The following is a 21,267-nucleotide window of genomic DNA, read 5'->3' on the forward strand; positions in this document are numbered from 1 at the left end:
TTTTTTTTTTTTTTGGGGGGGGGGAACACCGAACTAAATTTAACCTTGGAAGAAACACTATTCAGGAACTTGTCCTTTACTCTCTCCATGTGAGATGGCAACGAGCTGTTGGTCAGAAACACAGCCTGAGTTGAGGATAATCAGGTCGGTGAGGAGGGGAACATGGCTGCTTGCAAAGGCCTTTCCCAAAGGGAACAAAACCAAAACCAACATGTTTTCGAGCTACTTCTCTGAAGCACAGGTGTAGGGGTCACACAGCAGTGGTGTCCCAGACTCTCAGAACTCCTGGAACCTTTCTCCTGGCTTCTAGAGGCAGCCTGAGATCTGATCACTATCACACAGACAGCAACGCAAGCCACTACAGAACAAGTCAGAACTACATGTTGTGTCTTTCTTTCCCAGCACCGGAAACCGGGGAAAAGCCATGGTAACACAGGAAAGAGCTCCTGGAAGTAATTTACAAAGGTTTTCAATTTGAAAAGTTGATCGCCTGTTGTATTTTTCAACCTTCTGTCTTGATTTCTATTATATTATATAGTTCCATATCTGCTAATTTAATCCCCCCAAAGATATAAAAATCACCCATTTCGTATCGAGAAAAATAATGTAAGACAGTGAGGCTTTGCTACTTCTGAGTAGAAGCCTTAGTGCTGTAAGGGACTGTTAAAACCAAAACCAAAACAGGGACTGGAAGATTTCAGGGGGTCCTCATCTGCTGATCTGGGGACTTGACTAACTCATCATTTCTCTGTTTTCTCCCCAGAGCAGTACTTGGAAAACACTTGGAGCTCTGTGTCAGCAATTACTAACCTCAGACTCTGGGGTATATTATGAAGGAATTAATATGATCAACCAAACTTAAAGCAAATATATGTCGGGCAGCAAATATATGGGTGGCTCAGTGGGTTAAGCCTCTGCCTTCAGCTCAGGTCATGATCTCAGGGTCCTGGGATCAAGTCCCTCATCGGGATCTCCGCTCCGCAGGGAGCCTACTTCCTCTTCTCTCTCTGCCTGCCTATCTGCCTACTTGTGATCTCTGTCTGTCAAATAAATAAATATTTTTAAAAAAGCAAATACATGTCATTTATTGGAAAACAGAGCACATTAATTTCTTAAAGTAGGCATTTGAAGGTGTTCCCCTTTGTACTCATGTTCATCTCAAATTTTGTCCTTGCAAGTAATCCCAGAAGAGAGACTACTCTATAAACAACTGCTAGAAAGGAGCTGAGGACAAAATGCCATTTCTGAATACTACAAAAGGAGGAAGTGAGAGGCAAAGTCATATTAATTCCTACTGACCTATTTTCACACTAGTCTTGAATGGAAAAATTCACACTACAGAGAATCACACAAATACATAAGTCAACTCGAGAAAGAACAGTCATGCTTTTGCAAGTACTACACCAGAGGAAGTCTAATTAGGCTAACCACATAATTAATTCATTATGAATAAATTCAGACCTGCTTTCAGAAATAAATTATACCTCAGATAATTACTGTTGAAGACTATCGTTTACTTAATTGGTGTGTGAATTATCTAAAAACCTGAACTTTCTCTTCTTATTATGCTTGTGACTCTTTCTAATTTAGCTTCAAACAAATCTGGTAACAGGAACTTAGAGGTATCAAAGTACTCTCACACCAATTTTGTTCCTAGAGAATAAAAAAAAAAGGATTTCTAATTGTAAATCTTTTGTGAAGTTTTCTACTTGTAAAGGCTGGGGGCTGTTTTTCTTCATGCTGAGATTAAGATCACAACCTTCATTTCTGTGTGTTGCGAATTATTTTCATTTGCTTCCATGACAACCTATCATACACATACCCTTCAGTCTTACCAAGGGTCTCAGACCAAGGGTCAGAATAGACCTGTTCCTGGAGTATTAGGAACTCCCCCCGGAGACTGCCCTGACTTCAGGAGTATCTGGGGAAGGGGGTGCACAGGAAAGAAGAAGAGCATGGGAGGGCCGGGGATGGTCAGCTCGGAAGCTTTCTCCTACCGCCCAGCTTAGATGCTGGATTTACTGTAGTCAAAAACATACTGAGCCCCTTCTCTGGGCCAGTTACTTAGGAGACAGAAAAATAAATATGCCTGTTACTACCTTGTTCTTCTTAGTCTATTCCAATATACTTGGAGGAACACAATGATTAAGTAAACACATACTTGGCCCCTGCTCTGTGCGAGGGAACTATGTACATTTCTGGGGACATAAAAATAAATACAAGGTGCCTTCTGGCCTCTAGTTCACAGTCTCATGAAAACAACCGGTCTGTAAGCCCGAGTGATAACAGAAGTTGATAGGTGTGTCACAGAGGTTTGCGGAAAGCCCTGGGGAAAAAGGGAGCTGGGGAAAGAGAAGTGGAGCCACCTGACGACCCCCGCAATCTTTGCCTCATTTTTTATTTTTCATTTATCGTATTTTTCATTTTTCAGCAGAGCAGCTATTACACTGACTGCTGTATCTTTTATTTTTCATTTTTTCAAGTAGGCTCCACACCCAGCATGGAGCCCAACACAGGTCCTGAACTCATGACCCTGAGACTGAGACCAGAGCTGAGATCAAGAGTCGGACGCCCAACCGACGGAGTCACCCAGGCACCCCTCTTTGAGTCTCCTTCCTCAAGCAAACAAAAGCTCCTGCTGCCTCTGTCAGGCCACACCACTGCATCAGGGCCAGAGCGTATGATGGTGAAACCAGAGCCAGACCTGCACCAGGCTGTTCTCCGGAATTGAAGTGATGGTTTTCAAGCTTGTTCTCAGCTTATCCAAGCAGGCAGGAACGTATTTATCGAAAAGAATAGTTAAATTGGCCTTTTCTGATTGATGCTGCCTTCTATCTATCCAACTGGCCACATACCTGAAAAAGAACACAGAAAAGCTTTTATTGAACATGAGGCTTGAAAAGCTGAATTTCACTAACTCCGAACTCCCCCCCGCCACCCTTCCACCCAACACAGCTTGATGCCACCCTTCGGGGACATGTGTAGTGAGTTCATTCTATTTCTCAAACTGCAAATATTTTTAAATGACCCCTTAAAAACTTATTCTAATGGCCATTTTTACCCTAATGAAAAAACTGTAGAAGAAACTCCTACTAGCACTTAGAAGGCAAACATAATGGAGTCTAAGTAGGCCATTACTGAGCCTTTATAAGGAGGTGTAGCATGTCATTTCCTAAGGGACTGAAACTAGTTTCATAGGGTAGGCTTTATTTATGAAAACAGCTTGGGATTTTTCTTGATTAATCTTGGCATCAATTACTTAGTAATGACAAATCAGTTACATATAAAAAGGTGAAAATTCCACAGGGGCTATTTCAGAATCTCTCCTTTTCTACTGGTTTGGAGGGAACGCCAACCTGAGAAGCAGATAATGCGTTTCTGATAAGTCGCTCTGAAATGGTATCTCATGCTTGGGTACATGTGTATTAATCTGGAGCTTACAAAAGGTTATCAGTTTTGATATATAAATAACCCTAACATATTAATAAAGTCATACTTATCAATGAAATGAAACATAGCCTAGCTGCTCCCACAGTCGTCTCTGGGGAGACACTGTGTGATGCTAAATGAAAAATAATTGCTCAAAAAGTTCTCATCAAACGGGACGCAGTGATAAATACATCTAGGCATGAGCGGCACAGCTATACAGCTACCGCTGTACCTTGCTATAAGCAAATCAGATTTCACATTTCCACTATTGGAAGAAATTAAGGCAAGATAATTATCCTATAAAAGGCTCCCTTTGATTTTTACAAAGCGCCACAATAGAGCTCTATTAACTATTCAATCCCATTTACACTACACTGAGATTTATAGGATATCAACTGTCAAAACTTCTCCAGGTCCAAGAGAAATGGTTTTCGGTAAAGTCCAGGTATAGGACGGGAACTTGAGAGAGCATCTCCGGGCGGTGGGGACAGCGGGCACTAGGGCACGATGGTAAACAAGTGTGAGTTACTGCAATTGAAGGCACAAGGACCTCAGCTACCTCTGAGCTGCTTGTTCAACCACAAGGCAGCTGCCAGAAGCAGAATCTTAGCGTCCGGAGCTCACTGGGCAGTGGGGGTGGTGATGGGTAGTGAGGGGAGAGACTGAGCTCTCAAGGCTGACCGCCCGGATCTGTAGCCCAGCTACACCATTTTTTTTTAATTTTTAATTTTTTTATAAACATATAATGTATTATTAGCCCCAGGGATACAGGTCTGTGAATCACCAGGTTTACAGACTTCACAGCACTCACCATAGCACATACCCTTTCCAATGTCCATAACCCCACCACCCTCTCCTGACCCCCTTCCCCCCAGCCACCCTCAGTTTGTTTTGTGACATTAAGAGTCTCTAATGGTTTGTCTCCCTCCTGATCCCATCTTGTTTCATTTATTCTTTTCCTACCCCTTAAACCCCCCACGTTGCCTCTCCACTTCCTCATATCAGGGAGATCATATGATAGCTGTCTTTCTCTGATTGACTTATTTTGCTAAGCACAATACCCATAATACCTGTAGTTCCATCTACGTTGTTGCAAATGGCAAGATTTCATTTCTTTTGATGGCTGCATAGTATTCCATTGTATATATATACCACATCTTTTTTTTTTTTAAGATTTTATTTGTTTATTTGACAGAGAGAGAGAGATCACAAGTAGGCAGACAGGCAGGCAGAGAGAGAGAGAGAGAGAGAGAGGAGGAAGCAAGCTCCCTGCTGAGCAGAGAGCCCGATGCAGGGCTTGATCCCAAGACCCTGAGATCATGACCTGAGCTGAAGGCAGAGGCTCAACCCACTGAGCCACACAGGTGCCCCCTACCACATCTTCTTTATCCATTCATCTGTTGATGGACATCTAGGTTCTTTCCATAGTTTGGCTATCCAGACACACCATTTTTTAACTGCTGCCTAGGGTGAGGTGCTTCACTTCTCTGTGCTTTAAGTTTCTCACAAACCTCCTAGGATTGTTGAGGATGAGATGATTTCTCCTGCAGAAAGTGTTTGGATTATTCTCTGACCTACGACAACTTCTCAATAAATGCTAGCCAGCACAGAGTTGGTTGAAGCCCGAGAATTAGGGTCAGATCCTGGCTCTGCTGATCTGTGCATTTCCTCAAGGCAGTAGAGTCCTGCAGGGACCAAGGGCTGGTGGCCAGTGCTCTGCTGGGTACAACAAATTCTGCCTCCACCCCCTGGCCTTTGGTGTCAGTGGAGCAGAGGCCTATGCAGGGATGACCAGGGGTTAAAGCCTCCAGAGAGCCAGAGAAGGGGAAAAGGGGTCTGCCCGAGGGGGCAGGTGAGAGCTGCTTCAAGGACCCACAGAGGCAGGAGCACAAGTCTTGGAGAGAACACCCACCTGGTCCACAAGCAAATGCTGCCCTTGTACAAACTAGCTCCACAGGGCAGGACTTGAGTATGACCAAACCAGGAGATAGGATCCTGCAGCCCCTTAAAAGCCCCCAACAATTTCTGCTAGGGGTCAACCACACCACATAGCAAAGGGAGTAAAAAAAAAAAAACAAAAACAAAGTCTATATTGTCAAATATAAACAGTTTAAAATTTCACATATAAATTATGTATACATCTTCATAGCTTGGGTTAAAAATAGATGTTAAAACACAGTGAATTCAGAGGAAGACACTATTATCCTCGGCAATGGCAGAAACGGAAGGTCCAGATCTTTGCTGAAAATTCTTTCCACCGTACTTCATAAAAAAGTCCCTTAGGGTTGCTAAGAGATGCTGTACATTTGAACATGACCAGATGAAACTCAGTGCTGTTGTACAACACACCATGGCAAATGACATGCTAAAAGGGCATATTTATTTCTTACTTACATAAGAGATCACTGGGGCCCCTGCCTCAGGAAGGGGCCACACTATGACACCTTGAAGCACCATCTTCACACCAACATCCAGCTCACAAACAAAGGATCTTTGGCTCTTCGGCCTTTGCAAATGTGTTCCCTACCGTCAGCTGTGTTGCCCGGCCCTTCTTCAGATGGGCTGTTCGCATGATCACAGGAATCTAAGACCCTCTAGTTTGGAAACTTAGTAGCCCAAGTTTTCAGGCTCCTGAGGACTCTTTAATTTATTCTTCAAGAGTCTGGGACTGGAATAGTGTCCTGGAGAAGAGCAGGAACTCACCAGAGCTCTGGTTATATACTGGCCCCTCAAATCAAGATACAGCCTCTCTCGTCATTCACAGGTGGCCCGGAACAATGGCCCAAGTTACAACATGTTGAGTGGCAGCGAATGTCGATGGTTTCTGAATCCGTATGTTTGCAAATATATACAGGCTGCCAAGATGCAAGGATGGGATTGCAGGGGTGGAAGACAACAAGCTCGGGGCACATGGGTGGCTCAGTCTGGTAAGCTTCTACCTTCAGCTCGGGTCATGGTCCCAGGGTCCTGGGATTCAGCTGTGCATCGGGCTCCCTGCCCGGCGGGGATCCTGCTTCTCCTTCTGCCTCTGCCTTCCACCCCCCAGACTCACGCTCTCTCTCAAATAAATAAAACCTTAAAAAAGTAAAAAAAGACAACAAGCTCATCCAATGCAAGTGAGAGGATGAGAGAGAGAAAATCAAAAGGATTTTATCCATTAAAGTGATAAAGGAATAAGTATGATCTAAAGGTGGGTTGTCAAAAGTTACCTTCCAGTAATCTCTGGGAATCAGACTAAATTTCGGAGATAGTCCCACATTTTCCTATCATTTTCTAGAAGCTGAGTAATATACCGTTTGGTAGATCTCATTTTCAATGATGTTCACTTTAAATAATTTTAAGCTAAGCGACTTAAGTAATTTTAAGTTAAGTGATTTAAATAATTTAATTCTGAAAAAATTTAATTCATTTCCTGTTTGCTTTTTCCTTTTCTATGCACTTCATTCCTTTTTATGCATTTCATCCCTTTCTAATAAGAAAAAGGTCTTGATTATTTTTTAGAAATTTTCTTCTATTTCCCATTCTTTCTCTGTTTCTCAAGATCTCAACAGACACATGTGAACTGTCCAGCATTCATCTAGTAAATCTACTTAGGACTGAGAAGTAGAATAGTATTTGGTTTTGACAACCAGTCCCATGTTCATGTGATTTTAAGGATGTTTGTGTGACTTGGTATGTTCTGTGTCTGTTAAGTGTGGATATAAAAAAATTTTTTAGAGTAGCTCAGTGAATTTCAACAAAATATCTAAGAAGCTTACATGATAATGACACTACCTTTAGTTCTTAAACGAATCATGCAGAGACACTATAAACAAAATATTTTATCATCTCTACTATCCACAATAACTTAGGATTTCCCACAATATGAATTAAGAAAATGGATTTCCTAATTCTGGTCACTGAAAGAGCCTAAAAGCAATGACCTATCAGTAGCAATGAGCACACCTAGCATCACTGTCTTGGATTCTAAATACCATTCCTTACACGAAAAGTTGCTCCTTCTGGCTCCTTGGAGCAATGATTGAATTGGGTGAAGGAAAGAAAGAATGAAAGGGGCCTGAATCATGCTGGTTAGCCTGAAAGTCAAGCGCTACAAGACTGACTGAGGATGAAAAGTGAAAAAGAACAAGTAAGGGGCTGCCTGGAAAGGGCTCTTGTTGGCACATTTGGGACAAAGCTAGCGTTCAGTATGATCATGTTGCTAATGCATTATAACTCACTGAACTAAAAGAAAAGAAACCATGAACAGAAAATGATGTCCATTAAGAAAGAAAGGGGGAGTGGGACTGAGAAAGCGAGAGAAAAAGAAAGGGAGGAGGAGGGGTGAGGGAGGAGATTAGGAGGAAAGAGGAGGAGGCACTTTTTATAGGGAAATGTCACCTCATCTATGTAAATAGAAAGGAATGAATTAGGGAGTCACCACTTGCAACCACCATTGGGTCACTCTTCTAGGCATCAGACTGATTACCCTCAAAACTGTCCGTGTCATGAAAGAAAAATGTGGGGGGATATTCCGCATTAAAGGAGAAAATATAGACAAGTAGATGCAATGCATGATCTTTATGGTGACAGTGGATTAAAAAGAAAAAAGAAAAGAAAAAGCCTACCAAGGAAATTTCTCAGTTAACTGAGAAAATTTGAAAAATTACTGTTTATCAGATACTACTGTATCCAGAACTAATATCTTAGGTATGTTAATTGTACTGGCTTCACATAGGACAATTTCCTAGTTCTTAGGGAATAGATACTCAAGTACTCAGTGGTGAAGAGGCTTAATGTCTTCAGATAGTTTTGCAAAAGTAAGTACAAGGAGAAAATATGCCTTTACAGCCATGAGAGAGAGAGAGAGTGTGTGTGCACATTCAGAGAGAAAGTACACGTAATAAGACACTAACAAGTGGTACTGCAGGGAAAAAGTATATAGTGTACTAGTACCATTTCAAATTTTCTATAATTTTCAACACTTTCAAATTAAAAAGTTGGGGAAAACTGAGACCAAAGATACTGGTTTGGAAAACTGGTTTGATAATTTTACCTCAGAAGGTAATTAAGGATTCAATGAGTCAATACATGCAAAGCTATCCCATAATTAAAATTATGACATTAAAGTAAGGTAGCAATATATCCAATAAATATGAAGTGAAAACATCCCTTAATCCAAAAAATACAGTTTTTTTTTTTTTTTTTGTAGTTTGTTTAAAGATTCTGGGGGCACCTCGGTGGCTCAGTTGGTTGGATATCTGCCTTAAGCTTGGGTTGTGATCCCAGGGCTCTGCGATGGAGCCCCACATCCAGCTCCCTGCTCAGCCTGCTTCTCACTCCTCTCCCCGCTCATGGTCTCTTCTCACTATATCTGTCTCTTTCAAATAAATAAATAATCAAAAAAAAAATAAAGATTCTGGTGGTAGGAGGTATAAGTATAAAAATATCCTTTAGAGAAAATTTCCATTGTTTTGGTTAATGTTTCTGTGGTCACACACATGAAAATTAAAACTTAACCACTAACCTTAGATCAAGCAAAAACCCTCCATAAAAATAAAGTGTAATGGTGAAGACAGAGTTGTGTAACTTTTGTAAGAATGCAAACTGTTTTTTTCTAATCAAGTAAGACTCTGACTTACTAGATAAAAGTCCTTCTTGAAATAAGGATTTAGATAGCTTTTATTAGCACGAATCTCCATGTGATGTTGCTGAGACCATGGGAATTGTGAGGTTCATGACTGAAGTCAGAGCACACCCAGAGAGATGAGGGGTCCCTTGAAGGAAAGGGGATGTGGAGATGCCTCTGCTCTCTTTATGGTAGGGGATCAAGGGGAAGGGGTACTAGAGATACTCTGTTAGCCAGCCCCAAACCCATAGAAACATCCTAGAGGACAGTCCAAATCCTAGCTAGGGAAAGGACCTATTAGCTCAACAAGAACTCTCCATTTTAGGCTTTTGAAAATGACTCTGCCCCCAGAAAGATCCAATAAAATGCTGTTAAACACAGAAGCCTGGGCATGGCTCTACTTTGCTGTGGACTCAAGGAATGAGACCTGTAGGAACAAATCAGGAACCAGAGAAAGCAGCCTAGAGAAGTGCATCCGCCAAGCACCTGGCAGGGAACAGCAGTTATCCTTAAATCAGGGTAACAGGGAAGAATCTAGAAGGATATTGGCAAAGGTGGGTATGGAGCAGGGAACCGAAGGGAGAAAGCCATGCCACAGGTATTAACTGAGGAATGGTTAGTGGACCTGTGCCTGCAGGGACAAGGGAATGAAGGACTGTCACAATGTGGAAGGGACTGATCTTACAGAGACATTTTAGAGGAGAGTGACCTGCCATTGAAGGACATAGTTATCCTGATGTGACACCGCGGGGAGGGAGCCAGGGAACTCAATAGCCTGACCTCACTCTCCTCTCTCTCCCTCTCATTTCCTGCCAGGGCCCCTCATGGGCCAAACCAACCAGAAGCTAGAGGGCAAGGAGCCCAGGGAAGTGGCTCTGGAGTTAGCCTGGACAGCCTAGACAGCCTCCGGGTCACAGAGTGGGTCACAGAGGAGGGTGGAGGGTCAACAGAAGATTCTGATCCCAGTAGCACACCAGGCCCAAGCATGTGTCACTTGCGGAGATCAAACATCATTTCTGCAGCTCACAGTGGGAAAGCTAGAGGCACCAACGCATGACCTCCAGGATGAATTCTGGAAAGTGCAAGCATCTGAACAGTAAGCAGGTGGGCACAGTCAACCTGCTCTGAATCAAAGCATTACCGCTATTTGTGTATGGCTATTCTATGGGTATGTACAAACATACATGCATTTATATGACATATTAATATATTTATAGAAATGATTTATTTATATCTCAGTGCTCCATATGAACTAGTATTGTTTTTCACTTATTCAACAAACACTGAATTCTTAACATGTACAAGGTGTGAATAGGGTAATGTTCCTGTAAAACTGACAAAGGCATACAGGTGCTAATTTCATTATATTAGCCTGCTCAATTAGCTTTCAATTTATTTACTAATACTGTATCTTCAAGTGATCACATAAAATTTCAGATTTTATTTTATTTTTTTTTTTTTAAGATTTTGTTTATTTGACAGAGGTCACAAGTAGGCAGAGAGGTGGGCACAGAGAGAGAGGGGGAAGCAGGCTCTCTGCTGAGCAGAAAGCCTGAGGCGGGGCTTGATCCCAGGACCCTGAGATCATGACCCAAGCCAAAGGCAGAGGCTTAACCCACTGAGCCACCCAGGCGCCCCAAAATTTCAGTTTTTAAAACTAAGACTGAAAAAAGAAATACAACAAAATAAAAACAAAACCGAAATAGATTTAAAACTGAAATAAGCATTTCTCCAGAGAAAATATGTAAATAGCCAATAAGCACATGAAAAGATGCTTAATATGACTAATTATTAGGGAAATGTAAATCAAAACCAGAGTGACATACATTTTCACACCCATTAGGATGGCTGTCATAAAAAAATAGAGAAAATTACAGGCGTTGGTGAGAATGTGCAGAAATTAGAACCTTGTACACAGCTGGAGGGAAGGCAAAATGGTGCAGCCACTATGGAAACCAGTATGGTGGATCCAGTGAAAATTAAAAATGGAATTACCACACAATCTTGAAAGTCCACTTGTGGGTATATATCCAAAATAACTGGAAGGACTCAAAGATACACCTGTATGCCCATGTCCACAAAAGCATTATTTGCAACTATCAAAAGGTAGAAGGAGCCCAAGTATCTACCAGCGGCTAAACAGATAAGCAAGACGTGCTGCATATGTACAAGAGAGCATCATTTAGCCTTAAAAAGGAAGGGAATTCTGGAACATGCTAGAACATGGATGAAGTCTGAAGGCATTATGCTAAGTGAAATAAGGCCACCACAAAAGACAATTACCATATGATTCCAGTTACAAGAGGTATGCAGCAGGATCAGATTCAGAGAGGGAGAAAGGAGAAAGGGACAGAGGGCAGGGCGTATTGGGTGCTTACTGTTTAATGGGTATGGGGCTTCCACTGGGGAGGATGGAGAAAGTTACGGAGATAGTTAGGGGGTGATGGTTGTTTCACAATGTGAATGTACTTACTGCCACTGAACTGTTCCCTTAAACATGGTGAAAATGTTTTCTGTTACGTATATTTTACCACAATTAAAAAAAAAAAAAAAAAAAAAAGCAGTACTCACGGATTCCAGCCCAAATCCTGTGGGTTCACATACAGAATCCCTGCTCTGGAAACAGTAGCTGGGGTTGCAGTCCGCAAGTGGTGGATCTCAAAGAGCAGCCTCATGGAGGGGGTGAGGGCTATGCGCTCATTGCTGGCCAAGGTCAGCACCTGGACAGAGCAGCACAGTGTGAAAGAGGTGCTGCCACTGGGGGGCAAAGGCTATGCAGCAAACTCAGAACATCAAGTACTCCCTCTCCCTGGCCACCCCCCTCAGTATAAGTGCCAAAAGTGATGAGCTCGCTCTCCCGAGTTGGAAAAGTGGTGTGAATAAAGATCTCAGTTAATCCCAGACGGGAGCTCACTGACCCCTGAGGAACAAACTCACCAACACGGACTCATTCATGCCAAACACTAAGTGTCTGCAGTAATTACTACTGAACAGAAGATATTTGTTCTAAGAGTTGATTACATGAAAAGGCCTGAATACCACAAAAAAACAAACTTTCTTTAGAATCTGAAATACCACAATTATCAATTGTGCTAGAGAAACTCATGCAAGTATAAAGATCTCAGACCTACATTTTATGATGAACAGTGTCTTAAAGCGGAAAGCGGTAATTACCGCTAATTTAAGGGGGTTCGTAATTCTGTTCTGTAGCAAGGATGATTGCCTATTTCTTTCTCCTAACCCTAACCATAGACCCTGTGTTGCTTTAAGTGGTGTCTCACGGGCCTGGACTATCATGTTTTGTCTTTGCTGGGAATGCTGGATTAGCCACAGCAAAAATGCTTAGAAATGCATTTACACTCATTCTATAGCCATTGGAATTACTTAATTCTAATAGCTAAATTCCATCAATTTACACGGGCACAAACTCACCCTTTTATTATCCAAGTACTGCATATATAACCAAAGATAATAATTTGTCTGGTCAGACAAATTAGAGTTCTAATGGTTAGACACCATTGGAAAATGGTGAGGTGTGTATGAACTAAATTCTCAGGTATCCATCCTTCTTTAAAGGTGGTTAAATTTATGCAGACAAGAAAAACGTTATTTCCCTTCAACTCTTTAACAACAAAATTAAGAGCATTATCAGGATAGTGCCACTTAACAAAATAGCAATTACATGAAGAACATTGGGCTAATGATTAAAAACTGGTATTCCAATGAACAAGTGAACAGATCTTCTTACACTCCGGGTGTGGTATTTGTTTAGCACTAAGGTATTATTCACCTTGTTGTCATCCATGACGGTATTTAGTGACTCAATCCACATGGGATCAATATCTCCATCCAGGATGATCCATTTTGGTCCTTCGTGCTTAAGATTCGCTTGTTCTCGCAGAATGGATGAGAAGAGACCTACACATTCAGAGTAAATGATCCACAAGAAAAAATGCTCCATACCATTCCCCATCAGGGAACTATAAATCAAAACCACAATGAGATACTACTTTATGCCAGTTAGAAAGGCTAAAATTAACAAGTCATGGAAAAACAAATGTTGGTGAGGATGCAGTGAAAGGGGAACCCTCCTACACTTTTGGTGGGAATGCAAGCTGGTGCAGCTACTCTGGAAAACAGTATGGAGGTTTTTCAAGAAGTCAAAACTAGAGCTACCCCATGACCCAGCAATTGCATTACTGGGTATTTACCCCAAAGATACAGATGTAGTGAAATGAAGGGGCACCTGCACCCCAATGTTCAAAGCAGCCATGTCCACAGTCACCAAACTGTGGAAGGAGCCAAGATGCCTTTCAACAGATGAGTGGATAAAGATGTGGTCCAGGGGAGCCTGGGTGGCTCAGTGTGTTAAAGCCTCTGCTTTTGGCTCAGGTCATGATCCCAGGGTCCTGGGATCGAACCCAGAATCCGGCTCTCTGCTTGGCTGGGAGCCTGCTTCCCTTCCTCTCTCTGTCTACTTGTGATCTCTGTTGGTCAAATAAATAAATAAAATTCAAAAAAAAAAAAAAGAAAGGAAAAGAAAAGCGAAAAGAAGATGTGGTCCATATACACAATGGAATATTACTCAGCCATCAGAAAGGATGAATACCTACCATTTACAATGACATGAATGGAACCAGAAGGGAATTATGCTAAGTGAAATAAGTCAGTCAGAGAAAGACAATTATCATATGGCTTCGCTCATATTCAGAATATAAGGAATAGTACAGAGGATCATAGGAGAAGGGAGGGAAAACTGAATGGGAAGAAATCAGAGAAGGAGGGAAAGCATCAGAGACTCCTGACTCTGGGAAACAAAATGAGAGTTGCAGAAGGGGTAGTGGGAGGCGGATGCAGTAATAGGGTGATAGGCATTAAAGAGGGCACGTGATGTGAGGAGCACTGGGTCTTATACTCAACTAATGCATCGCTAAACCTTACATCAAAAACTAATGATGTACTATATGTTGGCTAATTGAATTTTTAAAAAGCTAATAGAGTATGGAGTTACATGCTCTTTATTTCTAAAATAAACCATTATTTCTATAGGAAGCTCTTTTATTAAGTAAATAAATTTGCTGGGGCTTCTGGCGGCTCAGTCAGTTAAATGTCTGCCTTTGGCTCAGGTCACCATCCCAGGGTCTGGGATAGAGCCCTGTGTGGGACTTCCTGCTCAGCAGAGAGCCTACTTCTCCCTCTCCCTGCCGCTCTGCCCGCTTACACACACTCTCTCTCAAATAAATAAATAAAGTCTTAAAAAAGGGTAAATAAATTTGCTGTACATTGGCTTCCTCTTTCTGATGGGCAATGTGGGATACCTTTTGAGCTACGCCTGGACTGCAGACCAATGAACAAGTTTCACTCCCGTGAGGATGTGCCTGACCTTCTCTGAGGCTTTCCCACATGTCAAATAAAGATAGTAGCTTCCTCGAAGAACAGGTGTGGGGACTTATAGGGGCTAACATACATGTATGTTACACCAAAGAAAGACATTATCCTTTTCCATGTACATACATTATCTATTTTAGGCCAAATACTAGTTTATTTTACCTTTCTCTGTTTTTCTACAACAATATTCATGGGATAGAATTCTGAAGCTAATTCAGAGGTGTTTTACATTTTTTTGAGAAATTTGGTGATTGGCTTAGTAGTTTATAAGATGAGAAGACAAAAACATTTAAGATTTATTTATCTTACAGTGGGCGGAAGGAGCAGAGAGAGAAAGAGAGAGAGAATCCTTAAGCAGACTCCCCAAAGAGCATGGAGACGGACATGGGGCTCGATCCTAGGACCCTGAGATCATGACCTGAGCTGAAACCAAGAGTTGGATGGCCAACCGACTAAGCCGCCTAGGCACCCCGATAAAATATTTTAAACCCACAGTCCTTTTCAGGTATTACGTATATTACATGATGTATGTAATAATCACTGCTTTTTCAAAACTCAAGTATATAATATTGTAAGAAAAACTGTTTTGATGCACATACGTGGAATGTTTTGTTTCCTGTGAAGCATTTTGTCCAAAAATAAATGACAGTATGCAAAACCTACTACTATGACTCATTAAAAACAAACAAACAAAAAACGGCCACCTTTCCTAATGATCACAGATCTGAATGGCTTACACAGGTTTTCAGCATAAACTGGTATTAGTCCTTTCATGCCACAATCCTTTAAAAAAAAAAAAATGACAGAAAGGCCAAGAACCAGTTTCGATTGTCCCCAAATTATAGAAATAGGCACACACATGGTAAGAAAACCAAGAAGGGTGAGGCGTGCTCCTATGGACAGAATCCTCACTGAAGCCTTCTCTGAGGTGGCACCAAGACCAGATACTTCCTTACCTTAAGACACACACATTACCTATAGTGCTGCCAACAGCAGGACCATCAAGTGCAGAGGCCCCGCAATGGGAAGACGCTTGGCATGTTCAAGGAGGAGCAAGGAGGCCAGAGAGCATGGATGATGGTAGGTGAGGAACAGAGCATAGGAAACGAGACCAGAGCTGAGGGAGGAGGGATCTAATCACACAGAACCTCGTAAACCTGGGATTAAGGCTGGATTCTAAGGGAGATGGAACCCACCGGAAACTGCAAGCAGAGAATCTGTATTTTCAGGAGCGCCCTCTGTTGTGTGGGAAATGAACTGCAAGGAGACAAGAGCGGGGATGACTGCACAAATACAGACAATAGGTGATGACAGTCCAGGCTGACGGGAGCGGCAGAGAAGGCAAAGGGTACTGGAAGACAACAGATTAAAGGTAAAGCCTATAGGATTTGCTATGAGGCTAAATGCACAGCTTGAAAGGAAGAAAGGACTCAAAGATGGTGCCCAGGTTAGTGCATTTACTGAAACGGGAAGTAAGATTTTAACAAGAGGATCTGTTTGTCTGCAAACACTTTCAGGACAAGGAACATGTCCCATTAACTTCTGTCTCTGACGCCTACAATAGTGTCTGTCTGAAACTCAGAGTCTGTGTCTTGCATCCCATACTTCACAGATTCTCTTGAGGCGTTCAAGTTCACTTCTTGCCTGCTTCACAAGGGGGCCCCGACGTAACTGACATGGGATAAAATACACAGCTGTGTGCAAACTTGCCGAATACAAATTGACCACTTATTCAAATCTGGTTTTAATTTATCGGTTATAAATGCTGCTGTGAGCTGCTCCATTTCCGATAATGCTGACACATAAACAGTAAATCTACAACTCTGACTGAAATTGGCCTGAACTGAGAAATGGTTTTCTGGGTAAGAAAAACGTTAGCACTTGTAAAGGGGAACTACTACTTGCCATCTTTCCATTCTCGAGTAGCGTGATGTATGAAACCAAAGAGTTCATCTGTTGTCACAGCTTTGGGGTTTAAGTCAGTCCAAGTAGGTTTCTGTTTTGTGTTAACATATGTTCGGTTCAATGTTCTCAAAATCTGAAGGGAAGAAGGAAAAAGCTAAGAAAATTAATACTCCCGTAAGGCAAATGGAAAGCAAATCATTTCTAAAGGATTTTTCTTCTTCATGGTACGTTCCTAGACATCCTGAGTATCATCAGTATGGGGGAAAACGGGCATGTGCACATTTTCGTTCCCATCTTGAAAAATGTAATCCTACCGTCTCTAAGGATCTCTTCACTGGATTCTTGGAACCATGTAGACTAAAGGAAGTCACTCTATCATTTAATATTTTTAGCCACATGGGCAAATAAGTCAACAAGTGTTCATTCATGTGGGGGAATCCACGCTGCTTGTACGTAGGTGCAGGAGAATGGCTTAGAGGATGTTAAGACAGAGATGGCTGGGCCTAATCCTGGAGAGTCTAAGGCAGCAGGTCTAGGGTGGGACTGAGGATGTGGATGGCTAATAATGTCCCAGGTGATGCCCGTGATGTTCCAATACCCGGTGACCTAGAGCTGAGGTTCTCAGATGGAGATGGTCTGCACTTGAGGAAGAGGGCATGCTACTCAACAGAGGCCATGGGTGCTACTCAAGAGCCTGCAGTGAATGTACGGGGTGGCCTCCATGACCAAGAGTAATCTGAGCCAGCACAGCAACCATGAGCACAGCCGAGAAACTCTGATCGAGATGCCTGAGAAGAAGAAGGCTTGGGTAAGATTCACCGGGTAGACGCTTTTTCTAGGTCTGTTTAAGTAATTGACACCCTAGCTCCGTCATCTCCCCCAAATATCCTTTTTGCCTTCTCTGAAAAGCCACCGCTACTATTTTAGAGCTGCATCATCCTAATCGACCCACAGGTCTCCAGAGGACTGATCAACAACCGCCAAGTACTTTGGAAGAGTAAGTGGCTATGTAACCCGGCCCTGAGCCCCAGTGTTCTAGTTCTATCAGCTTAAGTAAAGGTTGGCTGGGACACAATCAGCGGAGACTAGATGAAAGAAATTGAATGCCTTAGGAATATTAAGCTTGTATTTTTAGAAACCATTAATCTACTGGAAATTATAGAATTTAATTTTATCCTTCCCTGAACCATGGCCCACATCTGAAACTTCCTCTAACAAAATAATTACAGGTCTATCAGTTATCCACTTCAATATTTCAATTATTACATTTTTCACTAGAAAATTCTGATACCAGGCCTCCCTTTGCAATTGTTTCCACTTTGGGTTCAGATCTAAATCCTGGCAAGTTCTATACACACCCATGCTCTAAAGTCTCATATGCCCAGTCTGATTATTTTTAGTCCTTGGCTACTCAGTATGTTTATACCCAAGCACCCTGAATTAAAATGCAGGCAGTTCTGCATAGACTGTCTGCCAACCAAGAAAATAAGTATGTTGCCAGGATTATCGGTAAGATCAAACAAAATCAAGCAGTGAGGTAAAAATGGAGATAATAATACCCAGAGCATACCATCACCGTGCACAATAAAACATACGTGAGGCATCCAGCATAGCACATAACAGGTACCTCCAAAATGTGGGTTTTGCTGTCTCCCTTGCTTTTCAACATTTCTTTTGCCCCTATAGAGGGCTCTCTTTCTGAGAAAGTACTGAAGGAAAATATTTGGGTTTTTCTTACTGATATGGGAAGGAGAATCTAAAATAACTTGGGAGAGAGAAAAAAGTAGTTTTGATGAATATGGAAAGCCCAATATTCTCTCAGCTTACTCTTCCTATTTCAGCACAAGGTTCTATGTGTTGACTCTCCCTGCCACTAATATGGGAATTAAAAAAAAGCATCCCTGGATCAAAAAAGCTGTATTAGAGTCTCAGATTCTAACTCAAAATTATGGGGGACTTCGGCAAAGGGAATGCTTAAATAGAAATGAAAATATGCCCGACCAAAACGTGTTCCTTCCAGGGGTGAAAACAAACGGGCAATTTACCATACCTTACTCTTGCCCGTGCCTGCATTTCCAACCACAAAGACCGAGTGCCGCACAGTCAACAGCTCCTCCAGCTGGACGACCTGTGACCAAACAGTCACCAGTTCCTTCAGTGAGTTGGTCATTTCAAAAGAAAGCAAAAAAACACAACCAAGAACCTCACCCCCCAGCCCTGAAAACAAAAACAAAACCCCACCCGTTTTCAGGCTTAATTCTTGGCTGACAACTCAAGCCAGCTCCCACCAACAAAATGACGTTCCAGAAGAGTTCAAAGAGATGACCTGTGCCAACCACAGTTTCTCCTGAATCTCCCCAAGTACAACCTTGGGGGATGAACGGAGAGAAACCATTCCTTGGCGAGTCACTGCTTCAGGCGGGGCAAGGTACACTAGTCCTCGGCACATGGAAGGCATGACTTACAAAACCACTGCCTCTTCACAAAGTGTTGAACCAAAACAGTACAAGGCTACTGACCTACACCTGGGCAACGACTTAGCTCCTTCAGGATATCTAAAGTAGATACTCTCTAAGCGTGTTTTAACATCTGCGTATTCACTACCCCCAAATTGAGCATGTGTGGGCACAAGCCCTTAAGTCAGATGTCATACGTGTCAACATTTCTTTCCCCACTAAAAGCAAGTACTAAGGATTTACTTGTAAGTTTCTCAAAGGTGGAGAGAAAAAAGAGCAAAAGGGATTTCTGGTGCATGTCACCAGGAGCAGCAAAGAAATTTTTATGGCCTGAAGAAAAGTATGCTCACACTTAGAAGCGTGACTGAATCATATCCCTACTCAAGAATGGAACTCTAAAATAATTATTTCTATTTAACTGGCATAAAGCCTGTCAATTTAGAATGCTTTAGAGAAAATATTAAGATTGCATAAAGGTCCGCGGAATACGTAAGTTCCTGTTTTGGTTAAAGACCACTGAAATGCAGTCGTTCTCACGGCAAATCCCTAGAGCTGCTATGAGAAGCACACGCTGCTTTTACCTTAAGAATGAAGCTCTCCTCGGGCTGCAGGTGGAGCTCCAAGGTGGCCTGCCTGACTGTCTGTTCCAAGTGTGGCGTCCTCCTCCGGGCCACGTCCAGGGCGGGAAAAAGGTCACCAACCAGGCCCAGAAACACGGGAAGGTCGTCTGTCACTATTTTAGGCAAATTGAAGTCCCTCAGTGCTCTCATGAGTACCTAGGAAGAAAACACTTTATTGAGGAAGCCAATACAGGGTGTACCAGACACGTTATTTTCAAACCTTGTACCCAAAGCACAGGCTATTGATACTGGTCCTCCCTTAGGATGGCGCCCTATCTACAGGAAGGGTAAATGCTGCCAAGCTCATGTATCAGAACGCCAGAAGGCTCTGCTGGTATCCCAAACCTCAGACTCAAGTCAGGGAGCAGGCTCTGTTCCGGCAACTGTTTTGATCTTGACAAAGAGTCTAAGGCTCTTCCCTCTTTAATCCTCAAACTCCAGGATATAATTAACCAGGCCTATCAGCTCATTGTCTTCAAAGAGAATCTCTGCGAACCGAACCCTTTTTAGTGTGGGTATTTGTTCTTGTATTGGCTGAAAACCAAAGAGGGCTTTAGATTTTAAAAGCAGTAACTTGAACATCAGCATGACTTTTACAGAAAGAGATAAGCGATGCAAAAACACTGATAACATAGCAAAGAAAGGCAAGAAAATCCTACCCAGCAGAGAATTATGACTGAGAGGAAGAGGAAAGCATTTTGGAAGTAGAAATTATGTAAGTGTCCTTTAACACGAAAAGAAACTCACAGGAATAGATTGTTTTCAACTTCTGAAGCCATACAGAATATATACAGTGCTTCAGAGCCACTGTTCTCACTCTTTAATAAAGGAAAAATGCTTCCAAAAAAATTAGAGAAGGCAGCAGTTATTGTTCTATCCCCCAGCTGGGATCAAACACCGCCCCAGCCGCTGTGACTAACCACCTGAGCATTTCACTGGTGTCAGGCGACCACTCTTCCCATTCCATTCCTCACGCTCATCTTATGCCCACGAAAGAGACGCACTTCACCCCGTGAGATTATGTTTTCACTGACTTTTCAGGATTAATTTCCCAAATCAATTAATCAGATTTTCTAAATGTTCCTCAGAGGAAATCAACCAGTGATTGCTGAATTATGTGATTATGATGGCTAAAATATTTTCTGTAGCTGCTACCTCAGAAGCGCCTAGAAAGCCCCCTTTTCCTTCCTGTAGTCATATCCTTAATAACGTAAGAAATGCCCGTCCTCGGGATGTTCTACAGAAACAGAGATTCTGTTTGTTCAAAGTTGCTCTAGGCACGGCGCCTCTTCCAGGTATACACTCTCATTTCTGTGAAGCTGTTGAGCCACTCACGCCCCAGAACCAAGTCAGCACTGCGGTACCTGATCTTCGGGTCTATTTTTATCTCCTCGTTTCAGAGAGCCAGCTACAACCAACACAGATTTAATAGCGCGAAGTCCCCAGTCATAATGATCCTAAAAATCAAAACATAGGTTATATTTTCTCAAAAATTTTGTGAGGGAGTAAGATTCTCATTCCAGAGGTAGAAGCCAAAAGCTCTAAGAAAAGAGTTCAGATAAATACACGCTTTAAGGGTATGGAGTAGTGTTTTCCTCTCCTCTTTGCAACTGTGGAAACCATGTCCCTTCAGCTTCCTCCTGCCTCTTCCCTCTGGCTCTCTGCCTCTGTCAGCAGATCTCTGCCCACAGCACGGAGCTGCAGCGTGTGCCCCAGGCTCCAGTTGCCTTCCCGGCTCTTCTCCCCAGAAACCTGCTAACTCAGGAGTTGAACTACCTGTGCGTTTTCACCTCCAACCATGGCCCACTTCTTCAGTTCAGTGGACAGTCCTGTGAGTCCACCCCTCCCAGGCTCAGATCTC

General features: G+C 42.4%; 1 protein-coding gene across 1 annotated transcript in view; it reads right to left on the reverse strand.

Annotated features, from left to right (window-relative positions):
- DNAH11 (dynein axonemal heavy chain 11) overlaps positions 1 to 21,267 on the reverse strand; it is a 319,948-nt gene that overhangs the window by 160,527 nt on the left and 138,154 nt on the right. The window contains exons 37-43 of the mRNA XM_082693790.1: positions 20,771 to 20,863; positions 19,368 to 19,562; positions 18,381 to 18,458; positions 16,331 to 16,463; positions 12,828 to 12,955; positions 11,609 to 11,757; positions 2,705 to 2,855 (exon numbers count right to left, since the gene is read on the reverse strand). Of these exons, the coding sequence (XP_082549916.1) occupies positions 2,705 to 2,855; positions 11,609 to 11,757; positions 12,828 to 12,955; positions 16,331 to 16,463; positions 18,381 to 18,458; positions 19,368 to 19,562; positions 20,771 to 20,863 (927 nt within the window). The remainder of the gene's footprint in view (positions 1 to 2,704; positions 2,856 to 11,608; positions 11,758 to 12,827; positions 12,956 to 16,330; positions 16,464 to 18,380; positions 18,459 to 19,367; positions 19,563 to 20,770; positions 20,864 to 21,267) is intronic.

Source organism: Mustela nivalis (assembly GCF_964662115.1).
Source record: "Mustela nivalis genome assembly, chromosome: 12".
Lineage (NCBI taxonomy): Eukaryota > Metazoa > Chordata > Mammalia > Carnivora > Mustelidae > Mustela > Mustela nivalis.